Raw genomic sequence first — 18,120 nt, forward strand, 5'->3', positions numbered from 1 at the left:
AACTTTATAATGCTCATTTGCCATTCAAGCTACTGCTGTTCAAGTTGTGAGACAGTATTGTGGTGCCTAAACTCACAAAGAAAGGGACATCATGTCAGCAAAACACAAATATTTAACAGATGATCAAAAATAGACAAGTGCTTGAAATAGGACATTTAATTAGTCTCTATGATGGAACACCTAACTCATGAAGTTCTGTGTTTGAGAATGCAAAGAACGTGTCCATAATGGGCGTAGAGAGTGCATTCACAGTGTGCATTTTCCTTTTCTCCCTTGGTGTCACCCAGAAGAATTTTCCTGCCCATTTACTCTGATTTTCAGAGGTAATCCAAGCCAGTAAGACAAGGGAAGGCACTCCTACTCTTTCTGCTGCTTTAGAGTGGGCACCTTAATTGGAAGTCATTGGTCTGCTGGTACCTCAAAATACTCACTTTTCACGATGATTCATGAGAAGCCTGGAGCTTGGCTGTGTGATGAGGTTTTATGTTACAGTGGCTAAGAATTAACAAAAACTATGGAAAAGAGCTTGCAAATGGCAGGAAGGGGAGGATTTGTTTTCTGGCCAGGTTTCTAAATCTCACAAAACCACTGACTGGAATGAGCTTGTTCCAAGAAGGTAACATTTCAGCTAAGTTTTAACTTGAAAGATTTGTTAATTCCATAGAATTGTTTTCTTCATCTACACCCTCTGTTTCTGCCTCTAGATTCTGGTCAGATGTAATCAAAATTTGTTCAGAATATTCACAGTTTATGGGAAGACCCACTGGTTTCTTATTCAGTAACCTCATTCACTGCCCATATATATTCTTAATATTTAAACTAAGACTATTTTTTTGATAGTCTGGAAGAACATCTGGCAGCAGTAGATAAGTGTGCTCTGTTGACATAAATACTGAAAATCAAATGTATGGAATGTGCAAGCTGCTATTTTAAGTGTATTGATGTTTCTGCTGATTTTTGAATATTTGAGTCTAACTGCATTGCTGTGACAAGTCTCTCATTCAGCTTTCTTCAGAAGCCACTGCCATTATTTATACTTCTATACATCACAAATACTTCATCAAACTTTGTAAGAGCTGCTACCTGTATCTGCATCACACAAGCAGGATATTCCTGAGGTGAGTCTAGTTTTATAAATCCAAAATCCCATGTTTTTTGCAGTGATTAGCACTGCCTTCAGAGCACCAAGAGCCATGTATACATTCAGTCTTAGAAATTCAGGAAAACTATTTTTTAACTTAGCAATGGTTCATGGTCAAATGAAGGTCAAATCCAGAAAAATACTTTGAAACTAGAAATACCTTGTGATTTTTATATAGCAGATACTAGCAAGGGTGCATAAGGCATTGCTAATGTCTGACTCATTTCTATGCCTCTGTATTTCCATTACAATTTCTAATTTATTTGATATAACTATATGCTGGTAACATCACTAGGGACATCAGAACAGTCTCTGATTTACTGCATTCACTAGTTAATAAAGGAATGACTCAACCAAGGTATTAGTTAGATGACTAATAATTAAGGAATATTCAGGAATACAAAACCTAACTTATCCAATTTCCACTATCTTTACATTCCCAGGTGTCAAAAAGGATTAGTGTTTGCATTCTGCCAGTTAAAAAGTCAATTTTTTAGGACTTTAATTCTTATCTTGCTGTTTGATCTTAAAATTTGCATTGTATTTTTGTATCCTTTATTATGAAGCAAGATACTCTTTACACTATTCATGTGAGATTTAGTCTTTATCAAAATTATTTTAGCATATTTTCATAAATACTGAGATCTCATTCAAAATTCATCCTTAATATCAGTGCCAACATTTATGTTAATTAACATACAGTTATCAGTGTTTTCCACCTAACTCTCATTCAGCTCCTGGGAGATGTGATTCCACCTTTTGAATATTAGGAAAACATTATCTTTTATTATTTCCAGGACAAAGTGACAGACCTAAAGTTAAAGAATTTCCTCTCTGACTCTTTGCCTTTTCCCTCACTCCTGTTCCAACTCCTGGACTTTCTTTGCGGATCTACAACTTCAAATGTCTTACAGTATCAATAGGCTGATTCCTTCAATTCATCTTATGCTTCATTTTACCAAGCAATCCTGACAGGATGTCTTGACAGGTAAACTGTCGGCAGCTTCCTGCATATGTGCACTACTCAGTACTTCCTCCTAGCAGTTGTTTATATGTTTATGTTTGATATTCAGGTTAGTCGAGTGGTTGTTCCAGAGGTTAGCTGATTAGAACCCCAAATAGTAATTTCTCAAAGTCTTCTGGTAAATCACCAAAGTGGGATTTCTGTGAACAGCCACTCAGAGACAGAATGATCATCTGCCTTACAGACACACTAATTCAGAGAGCTGTGTTCAACAGGTAACTGCCCTTTGTCCCTGCACCTTCAGAGGTGCCTGCACCTGTGAGCAGGCTGCTGGATAGCAGTGGAAATGAAGGATGGGTAGGGTCATTCCCTCTTTTTAGGGGGATGTTTATGACACCCGAAGCAACAGCCTCAAAGACATTGTGATTAGCAGTTTGTGATCTCCTCACTGAGCACAAAAAGTCAAAATACTGAAACGTAAATGGCCATGTAAATGTAAATGAAAGCTATTAAACCTGTATAATTACAGCCTAGAGAATTTAATCTAAAGAGTACCCTTCTCTCTCTCTTTAGTCACAGCCATGATAACACATACGAAATCCAAGAAACAGGTTCCCAATTTCACTCATTCATGCGGGGAATATTTTGATAGGAAATGCTAGACCATAAAATTTTATTTCTCAAGAGACACATCCTGTCCCTCTTCAAAGGACATTTTTCTCAAAAATCCATTAGATAGTGCAGACAAGCAACTAAAGGCTTGTCTAAGCATTTGGAAAGCATTTTACTGAGGATGCCTCTATATACGAGGCATCCAGCAGCAGAGTGGACAGAAATTCTCTCTGTCTCTCTGGAAGATGTACAAGGCAGTCTTCCTCTCCTGTGCTGAGGTTTCCCTTGGTGGGAAAACATTGAAGACAGGCATTTCCAAACAATTTCCTCGTGGAAAAAAAGCTACCACAACAAAAGAGGGAGATGGGAGAGGAATATTTCAGTCAATTTTACTTAATAAAGAATAAGAAGACTTATAGTTCCTTCCTTTGTTCTGTGGGCCACGGCTTTCTATTTTCTTGTAAGAAATGAAGAGAGAAATTGAATTCTTTGCTGAGAATTTCTTACCATCATTAGTTCATTGTAGCAGCCTTCTGTAGTCCAAAACACAATTCTTAACAAAGCTCCTTGAACAAGGGTTTTTAATACGGAATTTTTAAATAAGAGTCAGGGATTTTGGCAAGAAATTAAAACTGTAATGAAAAAAGGTGTTTTCTATTGTATTACAAGACTGCAACTAGCTTTGGCATTTCTAATTCTATAATTCTAAGATTTTTAAATATAGGATCATATTCACAAATTGACAGTCATATGAATTCTTCAACAACATTTTAAGGAAAATATTTAAATTGATTTCTTCTTCATAAGACAGAGAACTATATTGTATTGAAATTAAATACCTATCTAAATCATTCCCTCCATACAGTCATTACACAAAATAAATTCCACAAATAAGCTAGACTCCAAAAGTAGATACAACTATTTCAGTTCATTATGTAGTTTACAAAACTTTAGTTTAAAAAAAAATATTTGCACCCATTTCTTTGTTGTCATCAAGAAACATATAGCCCAAAGTGTACAAGCCATACTGTCTGACAGCTGAAAAATGGAGTTGTCCATTACCTACAATCACACCCTTATGTCTGGAAAAAACAAGTGAGCAACAGATTATGTTCATTCATTCTGAGTCTCTGTCTACAAATATGGAAAGGTGGTTGATTTCAACCCCTGCATTCCAGCCTTGCAGAGTGGCCATGAGACATTTCATGAACTGAGCACATTCTCCTACATGTGGGCAGGTAACTTAAGTAGCAGAACAATCAGTACTTAAAAGCACTAAATTAAAATTACTGAGATTTAATGCAAAATGTGTATTACGGTCAGGAACCAGAAGAAATTTTCCTGCTTCCTAATGCCCTTTGAAAACATTTAGAACTTTTTTACATTGATGTGTCACATAAGTATTTGCAGTAGTCATGTTCTGATTCAAAATAAGATAATTTTGAGTTTTACTAAGAAGTATAAATTAACCCAGAGTTCAGGTTTCAAGGTGCAATTCATATAATTTAGTATCTCTAAAGATATTGAAATATATATAGCTCCAAGACTAAATGTTCTTTCTAAACACCAATGTGCTGTAATCACAGTTGTGGCTTATATGTTTGTAACTCTCATTTGCATAATCCTGTTCAGAGACATCTCTTTTATTTCCCCAGGAGGCCTACAGAAGGATTCCACTTAGATAAACTTTTATTTCAGTTAACAAGGTATTGATATGAGTTACAACTCCACAAACACCATTCAAATTCAATGATTCAACACTGACATTCTTCTTCTTCCTTTCCTAAGCACATATTTCAAATTTTTAAGTGATTTATTTGAGTTACTTCATAGGTGCTTATTCTCAGCTCAGACACTTTAGCTTTTATTAAGCTTGGAAGGATCTTTACTGACAGTTCCTCTCAGCTTTGTAGAGAAAAAAATGAGCCAAAGCACATTCACTGCTGCAGCACACGACAGGTATAAAACATAACAGCAAATGGCTCTTGCCTTTAAGGCACTTGGGCAACACACTCATACAGCCACTGTACAGGGCAGCCACTCCCTCCAGTTTTCATTTAATCCTGGTTCCTGGAAAACACTTTATTCCCCAAATGTCAGCAACCCTGTACCCTGCAACTTTAAATACACGTGTATAAGGTAGAAAGGAATAAAATTCCACTAAGAGTTCAGATCTATTTGCACTGAGATCCAAGAGTATATCTCTATCCCAAACAAAGTTAATTATGAAAGATGATGTTTATAAAAGCTAGTAGTTACTGGTCATGGAGAAGCACCAAGGGCATAACTTGCAGTTAAAACTGGTAATATCCCTTAAGTTACTGCCTATGGCAACTTAGGAAAATGTCTGCTACTCAGCAAATGTCACAGCAGAAACATGCAATTTCTCTGTGACACAGATTTTTCCTTTCAGAAAGTTTCAAAGACAAAGCACTCAGTCTCGTGGGACAGGAATGTTACTCTCTGCATATATGAGTCCAGTGGTGATAATTTTCAGACAGCAGAGAGCCCAAACTCTTGAGAAGGTTTTGTATATTGACTGTAGTTACATTTATGCCATCTCCACAGAAAGGCACTATCGGGGAAATTATTGAAAGAGACACTGGATGTTTTCAAAATGCAGTTTTGTCCTCAAAACATGGTCAATTGTGTTAAGAATGCTTTAATGGTCAGAGAAGCATGATAATCCCTGTGTTGCAGTGTAACTGCAAGGCAGCTCCTCCTTAATACATAAGAGGTCTGGTCCAGATGGAAGGTAAGGGAACAAGAGCGCAGTAACAAAGTCCAGCATTTTAAATAGCATCTGCAGTCCTTCAGCTACAGAAAAAGAAGTGCTTGCCTCAACAAACACAATTCTGAAGTTGAACAAAGCTTCATCAACTCATTGCATTGTATTTTTCAAACTAAAAGGATTCTAGCTCCTTTAAAATTTGAATAGTGTCATTTTAATGATTCACTTACTTACAAACTCTTATTTTCTTGCATAATCATTGATAAAAGATCAAGTCAAATTTTAATATAATTAAAAACACGAATAAATATAGCAAAAATCCAACAGACCCAGGTTTGAGAGATAACTTTCAACAGTATTTCCCCACTAAAAAATATTTGAATTTATTGACTAAATACTTTTTCAAGTCTAGGAAAATGTCTTTTAATACAGTCATTTCAGTCAACAGGATTTGTTTAGTCTTGTGATAATAGCTTAATGGGCACAGTGAAAACACACCTGTTTGGAGTTTACTCTGACCTACTTTGTTTTCTTCCTCTATTCATATAGATAACACTGGTCTATGCATTTTCTTAAGAGTATAGAAATTTGGCAAGAAAATAAACTCCCTTGTGTTCCAGCAGGTCCTCAGAGATCAGATGGTCTGAGTGCAGCTGGGATTGATTTCTGATTATAACCAACTTGGCCCTAAGTCTGGTCATGTTCAATAGGAACGAGCCCAGACTCACAAATACTGCAGTTTCAACCCTCCAAGTCTGGTTGTGGTGAATAGGAACTTGTAGAATCACAGATCCACGAACAGTATGGTTTAGTGAAGCAACAGAAATACAGATTCAGAATTAAGGTTGATAAATTCACTTGATGAAACACAGATATAATAGTAATAATAGTACTAGTACTAGTAACAGTGTGCAGAAGTTTAACAAAAATGGCATCCTTACTTGGAAGGAGGGAGAAGAGAGTAGCACATCAATGGTCTCCAAGGTTCCTGTGGGTCTTCTTAACCAGGTGGTATTTCTACCCTGCTTGTACACAACCCAATCTTATACCCCTTCTCCTCCTTCTGTATATCATGATCTAAGGGGGGAATTGAGTAACATAGTAATGTATGCAGTGGCATGTACTTATTAGCATATGCAGAGTTTGTCTGTTAATATTTAAATGTCCCTTAATTAAGGCAAGAGTGGGTTTTTTGGCCGTGGTGTCCTACAGAGTTCCGGTTATACAAGTTTTCTCTATTCTCTGTGTTCTTTGGAGCCTAAACAGAACTGTCCAATCTCCACAGCACCTCGTCCTTCAACCAACTCACCCTTTCTTGACATTAGCCACAAGGATAATAGTAGAGGGTGCACAGTGTAGGCTGTGATAGTTAAGCCTTAGTCTTTGCCTGGCTGCTTGGTCATCATGCCCTGGTATGATGTCATCATGCCTGAAGAGCTACTTTGGATCATTTCTGGAAATCAGAGTTATTCTCCAAAGTAAGTTTCCTGCTTCCAACAGGATACACGTCACCGTCGTAGCCCTGATGAGGTTTTTCAAGGGAGGCAGGAGTCTACTAAGGTCTGCCAAAAGCAGCTGGCCCTCTGCAGCACACAGGTGCTGGGAATCATCTCAGGAGCAGAGGTCTTAACTGGAAAACTTAATTATAATACTTAATAATTAATTAATAAGCCTGGTGCAGAAACAATAGAGAGCAGTAAAGAATGGCACGTGAAATAGGTGCACCATGCTAAGGCTGGTGGTGCTATGCAGGTGGAGGAGTTTCTTTCTCTTTATTTAAAGGTTTCCGTTGCCTGCCCTGAAGGTAATAATTTTATTTTTTTTTTAATCTTTATTTTCTCTCATTTTAGAAAAGTTGAAGGAAGTATCTTTTCAGCCTTCAGGCAACCAAACCACCATGGCAGATTCTTCCTGTCTGGAGTTAGCTGTGTGTGCTGCCCTGGCAATCCACACTCTGAGGAATTCCAGGACTTCATGACCTCACAGCATCGATGCTCTAACTAGTTATGTTTCCAAAGCATCAGACTGATGTTGTGTTGTATTTGAAATTCATACGCATCATTAATATTTAAGCCATTAACTTGTTTATATTCTAGTTACTGACCAATGTGAAATATTTTCCCTACTTCCTGGTTCAATTTTGAACTTCCCTTCTAGCTCTGATGGCTTTCTTCCAGATTCTGGTGTAGATGTCACCAAATACAGGTGCTTTGGTGCAGGTTTAGTTCTACCAGCCAAAGTCAATATGGACAGTAATATGAATTTAGCTCAAAGAAGATTCAGAGCCTTCTTTTGCTAGGAAAATAAGTATTCTAAATCCTCCAGATTCACACATCATACTACTGCTGGGACTGACCTGTGCCCCGTCTTCAACTTAGACACCAAGCTCTGCAAAATTCAGGTTATAAATGGACAATCTCCTTCACTATTATTAAACCCAATAAAACCTGGACGTCACGAACAATACGAAGGTCACCAAAACGCCTGAGTTTGAACAGATTCAGAGCAAAACCAAAAGAAAATAAGAAGTTGAAAAGGTGGAGGACGGGCTCGCAGAGGCGTTAGTTCCACTTTTTTTCCTTTTCTCTCTCTCCCTTGGCGTCGCCTCCTGCTGATACCCGCCCGTCCTCCCGGGGAGCGCCCGCCGCCCTGGGCTGCTCCTCATCTCCTCATCCCGCCGGGCGGGGCCGGGCCGGGCTGAGCCGGGCTGTACCTGGGCCGGCCCCTCCCCGCCTCCGCCAAGGCTACAAAAGCGGCCGCCGGATGCCGGGGCTCGTCTCCCGCTCCTCGCAGTGCCCGCGGCGGAGCCTCCGCGCATGGGGGGCGGCCCCGGACATGCCCCCCTCGCCGCTGGGCTCGGCCCTGCCTCTGCTCCTGCTGCTGCTGCTCCTGCTGCTGGCGGCCGCGGGAAGGTCGCTCCCGGCCAGGCGGGTGAGTGCCGGCTCTGGGCTCCTCGGGGCTGTCCCGGCCCGGCCCGGAGCCCTCGGGGGGTCCCGTGGGGGCTGCGGAGCCGCCGCTCCGGGCGCGCCTCGAGGAGGAGTCAGAAGTTCTAACGCCGCCACTTTTTGGGCGCCCCCGCCAACACTGGCAGCGCAAGCGGCGGGGCCGGAGCCGGAGCGCGGGGGATTCTCGGGGCCCCGGGGGTCCCGGCGGGCTCAGGGCGAACCGAGCGGGGAAAGAGGCTGAGATGCTGCTGCTGCTGCTGCGGGGGCATTGCCCTCGAGGTGATGCTCCTCCCGGCACCCACAGGAAATAACACGCGTGTCTGCGGTGCCGTGGGAAATCCGGAGCAGAGCCCTGGCGGGGGATCGGAGGGTCGGCTGTGGCACGGCGTGAGGGGGGGAAAGCAAAGTGTAATCTGTGTGAAGAGCGAGGGGAGATGGAGAAAAGGGAAAGGGCCGGGGAAGGGATGAGGGGCAGAGAAGGCTGATGTTGTTTGTTGAGCTGGGGATGGAGAGGCAAGAAACTGCTCGGGAGGGATGGAGGTTGCAGCAGGAGGCCAGTGCTGTAGGGTGAGCCAGGACAGGCTCGGAGCTGGCGTTGTGGGCTGCAGAGGTCAAGGAAAGGACAGTGTATCTGATGATGGACCAAATACACTGTCCGGGTTCGTTGCAGTTGCTGAAAGTTTTGGGGTTACAGATTCCTACAGTACAGCACTAAGAGGATCTGTTTAATACCAGAGTGGTGCTGAGCCTGTAGGGTTGTCTGACAGGTCGGGTTTTCTTGGTTGATTTTTTTTACTTACTGTCTACCTCAGGCCGTTAAAGGTGCAACAGGCACAGTTTGCCCTAGGGAAAATTGCAATCAGGAAAATCGCTTCATTGTTAAGATGATCAAACACCGAAACAAGAGCCCAGAGAGGCTGGGGATCTTCCCTCTGTGGAGGTATTTGACAGGCTAAATCCCTGAGCTACTTGAGCTTTGACCATGAAACAAATTAATAGTGGAGCTGCCAGTTGTAGAGAATCAAAGTGAAGTACATTTCTGAGCCAAGGGCCCTTCTTCACCTGCATGAAGAACTGGGAAGAGCAGGTGAGAAGAAAGAGGCTTCCATGGCCTCAACACTGTAACTGAAGTCATGCAGTGAAACAAGTCCTTCTTTAGTCTTTTCTGACACTAGAGGGTCTTATCTGACAACTTCTCTAGAGCAGTGATTGTGCTTGTTGTACACTGAGAGACTGAATGAAGTGCTCTGCTCAGTCATAAGTGTACAAAAGTATGAGACTTTAGCTATCTGGATTATTTTCTTAGGTTCCATTTAGAATAGTGGTAAAGGTGATATTCAAAGGAAATTGAAAATAGCACTGCACAGCAATAGTGGGTGATAAAGTCTGTGAAAGGCAGGTGTGAGAGGAAGGCAGAATGATGTGATAGAGTTGAGGCAAGAAGAATTGTATTGGTGCTCTGACTAATGTTTGACTTGGCTTTCTCTCTCTCCCCTCACCCCCTCAAACAAGTGAGGAAGGGAAGAGGAAGAAGAGAAAGCTGAGAATGTACGTAGAAGGAAGAAAAATTTTAGTCCAGAGTTTTTCTCTGAGGTGGTGCTGCTTTCGTGGCATCATCTTAAATGCAGGGTGATGGGTAATTTCTAGGTCTAGACCTTCCTTACACCATTGAGGATAGTAAAATGATCAAGAGGTGATAGCACATGGCTGCATTGCAGGATCTCTAAGCTTGTGTCCTTTCCCTGTTTGGCCTTGAGCAGTGATGCCCTGCTGCTGAGAGAGCTGACAGGCAGAGCTGGCCACTGGTTCACTGCCATCCAGCCCTCTCTTGGATTTCAGATCCTGCTTTTCTATGTAGCACCTTTGCTCAAAGGTTTGATAAGATAATCTCCAAGAAGTAGTTTAAATGTCAGTGAAGAGCAGAAAAGAGCTGTGCCACAGCTCTGATTTGGGGAGTCCTGTTCTTCAAAATATCCCTGCTTTTGTTTCTGAGGCTAAATGGGAATTAATAGAGGTGATCTGGATAGAAGTAGAAACAGATTAATTCAGTGGAAAGGCTACAGATACTTTGCTCTCCTCACCTCTTATTTCTGAAGCGCTCTGGTATGGGAATAGAAAAGCACACGTGTAAATATCAACATTGAGTGTGGGTGTGTGTATGTTGCTGGTGCTCTCAGTTGCTATTGTGTTACTGAGGCTTGTTTAGATACAGCAGCCAGCTGTTCTCCCCATCAACAGCATGACTTTGTTGGGTTGCAGGTGTTGGGGGCACCTATAGTTAGTCACTGCTACTTGCTCACCCTTCTGAAGCCTGCTGTGGCTGCTTTCTAGTTCTGCAGGCAGCATCCGCTGCTTTAACCATGAGTGTGTAGGACTGGGTATTTTTCTCCAGGAGGGCTAGTTTTGAATCCTGCTAAGCTTTGAGGAAAGGATGCAGTATGAAGGGGTGGTTTTAAATGCCTTGTTAGTCTGCTGTACTCTGCCCTTGAGGGCATGGAGATTCCCAGAGTGTTGGCAATGCCCCAGCCCAGGCTTGCAGCACCATGCCTATTTTGACTTCTTGTCTTCTGTTACATGACCTAATGCTGAGAAAACTGAACTGTGGTTCCTGACTACCACTGTCCTATAGATCTGTGTTCTTTGGAAGTCATTAAGGTGGGAAAAAGACTGTAGATAGAGCTTGTCTGAAAAACAAAAAGAGAACTGAACCTGTGAACTAGTGACTCCTTGTAGAAGTGAGCATGGTGAGTTGGACTGCGTCTTGGTTAGCTGGATCTTCACCTGGGTAAAAATGTCTCCATTAGTAGTTTGGCTGGAGATTCTGAGTTACTCCTTTTCTCCATTTTCTGTTCCCAGAAGCTGTTCTTTGGTCTTGTTTTTGTTGCCCGCACTCCGAAAATCAAAATACGCTAGACCAGTGTCAGCAGCGCGTACTGGCAGAGGTATAGAAAGCAGTGGAGGAAAGGGTGGACGAGGTCTGACACTGGGCCATCTTGCTGTAGTTATTATTCAAGGATACTTGGCTGGCTTCTAGGTAGTGGGCTGCTTTCCCAGGAATATGGCCAGGTTCTTAAACTTAATATTTGTAGGCTGTTTAAGTTCATTACTACATTATTATGGTGTAAAACTTAAATTAGATGATTGTATTATATAATTCAATGTGGATTAAATTGCTGTCCCAAGTGACTAAATCCTTTATGTATTCATAAAATAATGTGGGGATTTTTTTGTTTGTTTAGAAAAAACTCTAATTTTCTGGAAACTTTATAAAGCTAGTGACAGCGTGTGTGCTATAAAGCCAGATGGCCTAAGATAGCAAATCTGATGATACAAATTAAAAAGATACTTGTTACAACATCCTAAACTTACAAACATAACTATATTGAGGGGAGTTGGGGATGACAGATGACATTTCAGGCTTCAGGGGCCTAGGACAAGGGCAGGTGGTGACAGGATGAGGATGAATGGCTTCCAACTGAAAAAGATTAGTTTTAGATTAGATGATAGGAGGTAATTCTTTACTGTGAGGGTGTTGAGGCATTGGAACAGACCCAGGGAAGTTGTGGATGCCCCATCCCTGTCAGTGCTCAAGGCTAAGTTGAATGGAGCTTTGAGCAGCCTGGTCTAGTGGAAGGTGATCCTGCCCATGGCAGAGGAGTTGGAACTAAGTGGTCTTTAAAATCTCTTCCAACCCAGGCCATTCCATGATTCTGTGGTCTCCAAGGGCCAAAGGAAAGGACTGTATTTCACACAACAAAACAATGACTTGGCCCTTGGCATTGTTTAAAAGTTCTGATGTCCATTCTAGGAAAGTTTAAGTTAGTGAAACAGCTCTTAATTCTGTAGCTGTGACTGCACCACCACCACTTCCCCACCCCCCAAAACTAGGAGACAATCTGACAGTTTGGACAGAAGTATTTGAGGAAAGGTATAGACAAATACAGCTGGACATGTAAGGACAGATATTATGGCTGTGCAGGCACATGCAGCTCTCCTTTTTGAGAAGAACTTGTATTCTCAAAGTGAGATGGAAGTGATGGAGCTCTGCAAAACTAAACGTCCTGCACTCTGAGAGTTGTTACTTTATAGCTGAGATAAAGTTCAGTGAAACTGGGCCTGATATACAGAGCATAAACAGTTGTCTGCCTTCTGTCAGATTTTTAAAGCTTTTGTATCATATCCTGTTTCTGCAAGGCTGTATAAATAGCGTTTTAATTTCCCACATTGATTGATTGCCAGTTACTTGAGAGGACACACCAGGAGGAGCTGTTATTTCTGAAATCACAGGACCTTCACTAGTTTTTAACTTGGCAACAGTCCTTTTCAAAACTGATTGTTTCCTTCTGCAGTGCTATAGGGAAATTAAAGCTCTTACCATCTTCCTTCATGAACAGCTTTTGTGTTTCTGTGATAAACCAGTGTATGTGCTGCCACCAAGGCTGCCTGCCCGAGTTTCCTTGTGCAGTACATCAGTTCTATTAATTTGTGTCTTTACAAAAGTAAGTGTACACAATAGCAGGTATGTCTCTGTTTTGAAAAAAAAAAAAAAAAAATTGTCAGCCAAGTAGATAAGAGACCTTTTATTTGAGCTCTACAATGTTGTTTTCTTGTGAGCCCAAATTAAAACACCAGACAGGAACTCATATCATTAAATAAAACTTCCTGACCTTGCTACTGAAAAAAGACAGTTTATTGCTTGCATCCAATGCTTTCCATTTAGGAGAGGGATAGGGTAAGCAGTATCTAGGGATCTGTAGCTTTCCAAATAGAAGGCAACCCCTTCAAAAGTCATTAGTTTCATATACAGCAAATTTGAACTTACCAAGGGTGAAGAAAAGTTTGGTGGTGGTGGCTGAATACTGTTCTTTGATGCCTTGTTTTGTTCAGTGTTGGAAACTGGTATTTATGAATTTCAACTGCACTAGGCTATGATTGCTGCATTCCAGTGATCCCATGCCTTGGTGTGAATGTGGAGGAGCTTAGGAAATATTGATCTTCATAGGCAGGAGGACAGTCTCCAGAAAAGGTTGCAGCAGCATCATGATCTGTGGTTTGTAAGCATAAACATGAAAAGCCCACCACTTCCACAGCTGAAGGGATGTAAATGAGTTTGCTCTTACTGCCAGGGATACAGACCCATGCAAAGGGAAACTCCCTGCAGTTTTATTGGGACTTCAGTAAGCCTTAAAGACAATGTTCCAGGGATACAGTGTGGCACATCTTTGTGGAGGAGAACCTGATTAGGTTTCCACCAGTTGTCCTCGCCTTAACCTTTATGGTCTTGTCTTCCCAAAGAAGCAAACAGCTGCCACTGCCTCTGATGCACCAGAATGAATTGATACAGTTGCTTCAGTGTGACCATGATAACATGAACAGCTCTTTTCCAAAGGTTTACATGTAACCTTGTGAGCAGCCTCTGCCCCAAGGTCAAATATGGCTTCTCTATACAATAACTGCAGTTATTGTATAGAGAAAACAGAGGCTTAATTGAATTGAATGAACAATCAAAAATATGGTAACTGTGTAGAGGAAATTGTAATTTAGACGTGAAAAAGAGTATTTCCTTCGGCTGGTCATTTTACTGACTACCTTTTATTGCTGTTTCACCATAATTGATTGTTAATAGATTGCTGTCTTAGTGTAGTCTGGTATTGACTGCAATTTTTCTTGCAATTGATTGCATTTTGCTGTTAGTTCACTTTCTTGCCATCTTTTTCCTCAATTGTTTTATGCTGACTTTTAAGATTAACGTATTTTTGTCTTGTGCTTGTCTGTTCATTGAGCTCATCTGCATTCAACCATTCTGTTCTTGCCTTTTCCCACTTGTGCGCATGCCCTGCCACTCTCCCAGTGCCTTCTCTGATAATTTCAGGACAATTTTTGAAATTTGCATTCTATTGTTTTTAGATACTGTTTACCTGTGTGCTCTCTGCTGCTCTGTAGGACAAGTTCAGGAAAAGGAACCTGCCTTCTTGTTGCGCCTTGGAAGCAGATGAAGAGTTGGGACCTTTGTATAAGAACCTTTTTGCATGTGTGAAACTATGAATGCTTTGAGCACAATTTAAAAGCTGGTGACTCTTTTGGTGTCCTTTTTCCACTACCTTCTGCTTTTCTGATTCTTTAGAGAACAAGTGAGCATGAGTTAGTCTGTCATCTAAATTTTGTTGTAATTCGGGCATATCTGCTCACCTCTTACCATAGTTCAGGCTTATTTTTCCCTGTCCCTTCTGTAAAACTGCACTGCTTCTCTCCTTCTCCCCCAGCTGCCCACTCTCCCCATGGAGCAGTTTCTTTTTTATATTTAATGAGTTTAGGGCAAAAAGGAAGGGATGTGGGGTGTGTATATGGACGCATCTGCATGAGACAATCTCTGAAGTCTTGCCCTTTTTAAAGCTTTCATTTCTGACTAGGATGCTTTGGTAACTCCTCTGACATCTGGAGTTCTAGTGCTGCTCAGTACATCAGTCTGGGGCTGAATCATACTGAAAGGCCTGGCATCAGGTAAACCAAAACACTTGTGTGAGCAGCCTGAGGGAGAGCAGTGCTGTCCTGTAGATCCTTCTCTAAGAGGAGAGAATGGAGAGAGCACTGAGACTTTTGCATTGAGTTGTCCTCTTAGACCAGAGCATGCTAGAAGAGCCCTCCCAGCTGCTCTGGCTCTGCTTAGGGTGAGTATTTCTCTGGTGCTTTGGAAGGTGGTCCAGCTACCTGTGAGCACAGTGCATGTGCTGAAGCAAGTTGAGGAATGAATGTCAAGCTTTACCCTGATGTCTGCTAAGCACTCAAGAGATGTACAAAATGCATTCCAATGAAAGGGATGGATAGCACCTCTTGAAACCAGGTTATTTCATGATTTGTAGCATTAATCTTCCTTTTCCTCTGAGTTCTGTAAACAGTAAACTTTTGTATATTATAGGAAACAACTGTCATATTCTTTCTTTTGCTAATATTCCTACTCCCATTCTGCTCCATAGGTATCAGCACTGCTCTTGTTGTGACCAACATCTCCTGGATGCTATATTCATCCTTATGTATTATTTCATTGTGAATTTTTTTTGTTGTTTTGCTTTTTTTCTTAAAGCACATTCCAGTTGTTCAGTTGCAGCTCAGCTTTTTTTACAATTGAGTTTGAGAGGTTATTTCTCATGTAACCAGACTGAATCAAATTTTGCATATGCTCATCTCTTTTAGCAAGTCAGTCCTTCTTGACATCTGAAAGAAGACTTCATAAAATGAGTGTTATTGGGCTTTATGACAATATAGGGTGTGACTGGGGGGCATAAAGGACAGATAACAAAGAGATGACTTCTCAGCTGCAGCAACCTCTAAGAACCTTATAAAGCAAATAAGTCAGAGGATTGCTCTATTACCTTTGGGTGTCAAAACTTGTGACCACCTTAAAAAAAGAAAAACTAAACAAACTAAAGTAAACTGGAAAATCACTCTAAAATGCTCTAAACTGTACTTCTAAGGCATTCTAGAACATCTTTTTTAATTAGAAGTTTGCTGTAACTATGTAAGGCATTAGGAGGATAGTAGGTGAGGGGTATGGTATGTCCCTGCAATTGGAAAGATCTTATCACCAAGTCTTTACTGTTTTTCAAGATGACATAGTCAGCTTTTAAGGGAGAGCAGAAAGGACAAAGAGTTTGGGCTCAGTTAGATGAGGAGACTGGCTTTTAATTCACTTGTTATGTTTGAGGTCATGTATGCACAAAGCATACAGGAAAGCATTTGATGTTCATCTTAGGAGCTGCCTTGGTGGATGTGGACTTAATGGACTTGGATGGATGTGGACTTGGTGGACTTAATACTGTGTTCTCTGCTGCAGTTCATCTCTAAAGCCCCAGTGATGGGAACGGGTTGGAGACATAAGAATAACTTTCTCTTGACCTCTGTCTAGTATCCTCCTGTGATAGTAGTCTCTTTCCTGGCTTTTCCTTGAGCAGATATTAAATCCTAGGCACAGTGTGCCATGTGTATTGTCAGCAACCCAGCAGGTGTTTTTGATCTCTCCTGTAAAGGAGACTGTCTCTGAACTATTGCAGGTAAAGTAAAGGCAGAAGACTTACTCGCTTTGGGTATTGCTTGCTTCTGCTGGTTTGGTGCTTCTGCAGGTGCCTGGTAGAAATTCTGAAGTATGGGCTTAATGTGACTACTAAGTTGTGGTGTGTGAAAGTAGTTCTTGTTACCTTTCAAATCTTCTGGGAGAGACTGATGTGCCTGATATATGCAGTCCTCTTTCACAAGATTCATTTCCTGACATGCCCAGGCTCTTGGCAATGCAGTAGCTTTTTCATAGATCATCTTCAGGATGGAAATTGATAGCTTTTTCTCTTCTGACATGTCCAGAGTGTTGTACAGAAGCTACTGAAGAGTTGCTGTAAGTCATTTTGATATACAGAAAGGGTTGGGTGTACAGAAGCGTTGAGAAGTGTCAGGTGTCTTTGTCTAAATGGAGAGGGAAAACCAGGAAACTCAAAAGGCTTGGTTTGTAGGTTACAAAATGTTCTATTCAATGACTACTTTATGAAATTAATTTACTCATCCCAATGTGATCTTTGTGTTGTTCAGGCTCAGAGTAGCACCTTGAGAGCTAGGATAGGGTTGCAGAGCAAAGTACCTGTCATGTTTGCAAAGTCCAGAAACATGTTGCCTTTATGGCTGGCTGTGACTTCTCTACAGACTGATCATTGTGCTAAAGAGGTCTGTACATAGAAATCCACATTTTCTGCTTTTCAGGGAGAATGAGAACATAAGCATCGGTGCTTGAATTTTTCACTCTGCTTCAGTAATGTGAAATTGAGTGGGAAGCATGAAGTGTGAGGGGAACACCAATATCTAGGAGGGTAACAGCTTTTCTCCTATGCCCCAAAATCATCAGAGGTTGCTGCTGTTGTGGAAGCAGCCAGACCCTGTAAAGCACTTACACTTCTTCCTAAGTCACTTCTGAAAGGATATTGGTAGAGCTGCAGATGGGTTACAAATAAGATATACAGGTGTGTATCACTAGATCAGTGATACACTTAGGTCAATCTCCATCTTCCTCCATCAGTCCTATTCCTCCCAAATAAAATTGTTCTGCTGTACAAAGCTTGTTGTGCAGAATGAATTAAGCTTTTAGTTTTTATCCCTTGGGATGGGAAAGTTAAATGTAGTATTTGGTCTATATTATTTGAAATATCAATTGGTCTTTGCTTTTCTCAGATGCTGTGATGCTCTGTAATATACTGCCCTTTTCATTATCCTTTTTTAATGAAGACAAATTCATCAAGTAGCATTTGAAATGCATCACTCTAACAAAAAGATCCCATTCCTTTTAAACTCAGTGACACTGCAGGCAGAGTACACTCTGGAGAAAAAAAGAGAAGACAGGATGCTATTATGTGCTGTTTACAGTGTCACTGTTATAAATTGCAGAGCAAATAAATTAAGATGTGTTTGTAGTGGACTTTCAAAAAGCCCTAAATTCTTAATATATATGACCTCTCTAAATGAAATACAGAGCATCCCAGATGGCATGGAGGGCTTTCAGATATACAGGTAGTCAGAAACATCCTGTTCAAAAAGTATTTCAGCAAATGGAATTCCAACACATTTATTGTTGTGATAGATGTGCTTTGAGCCTAGATCTTGGCAATCCTGTTTATTAGTTGAATTGAATAAAAGTTGACACAGGAAATGTGAAAAACCTGCATTCAGTTGCATGCAGCTTTGCTCCCTATGG

At 41.2% G+C, this 18,120-nt stretch overlaps 1 protein-coding gene across 1 annotated transcript in view; it reads left to right on the forward strand.

Moving 5' to 3' along the window:
* Positions 1 to 8,211: 8,211 nt before the first annotated feature.
* GLP1R (glucagon like peptide 1 receptor) overlaps positions 8,212 to 18,120 on the forward strand; it is a gene marked incomplete at its 5' end in the record, with an annotated part of 85,118 nt that continues 75,209 nt past the window's right edge. Inside the window, one exon of the mRNA XM_083857621.1 lies at positions 8,212 to 8,379. Within this exon, the coding sequence (XP_083713747.1) occupies positions 8,212 to 8,379 (168 nt within the window). The remainder of the gene's footprint in view (positions 8,380 to 18,120) is intronic.

This window comes from Zosterops lateralis (genome assembly GCF_965231275.1).
Source record: "Zosterops lateralis genome assembly, chromosome: 3".
NCBI lineage: Eukaryota > Metazoa > Chordata > Aves > Passeriformes > Zosteropidae > Zosterops > Zosterops lateralis.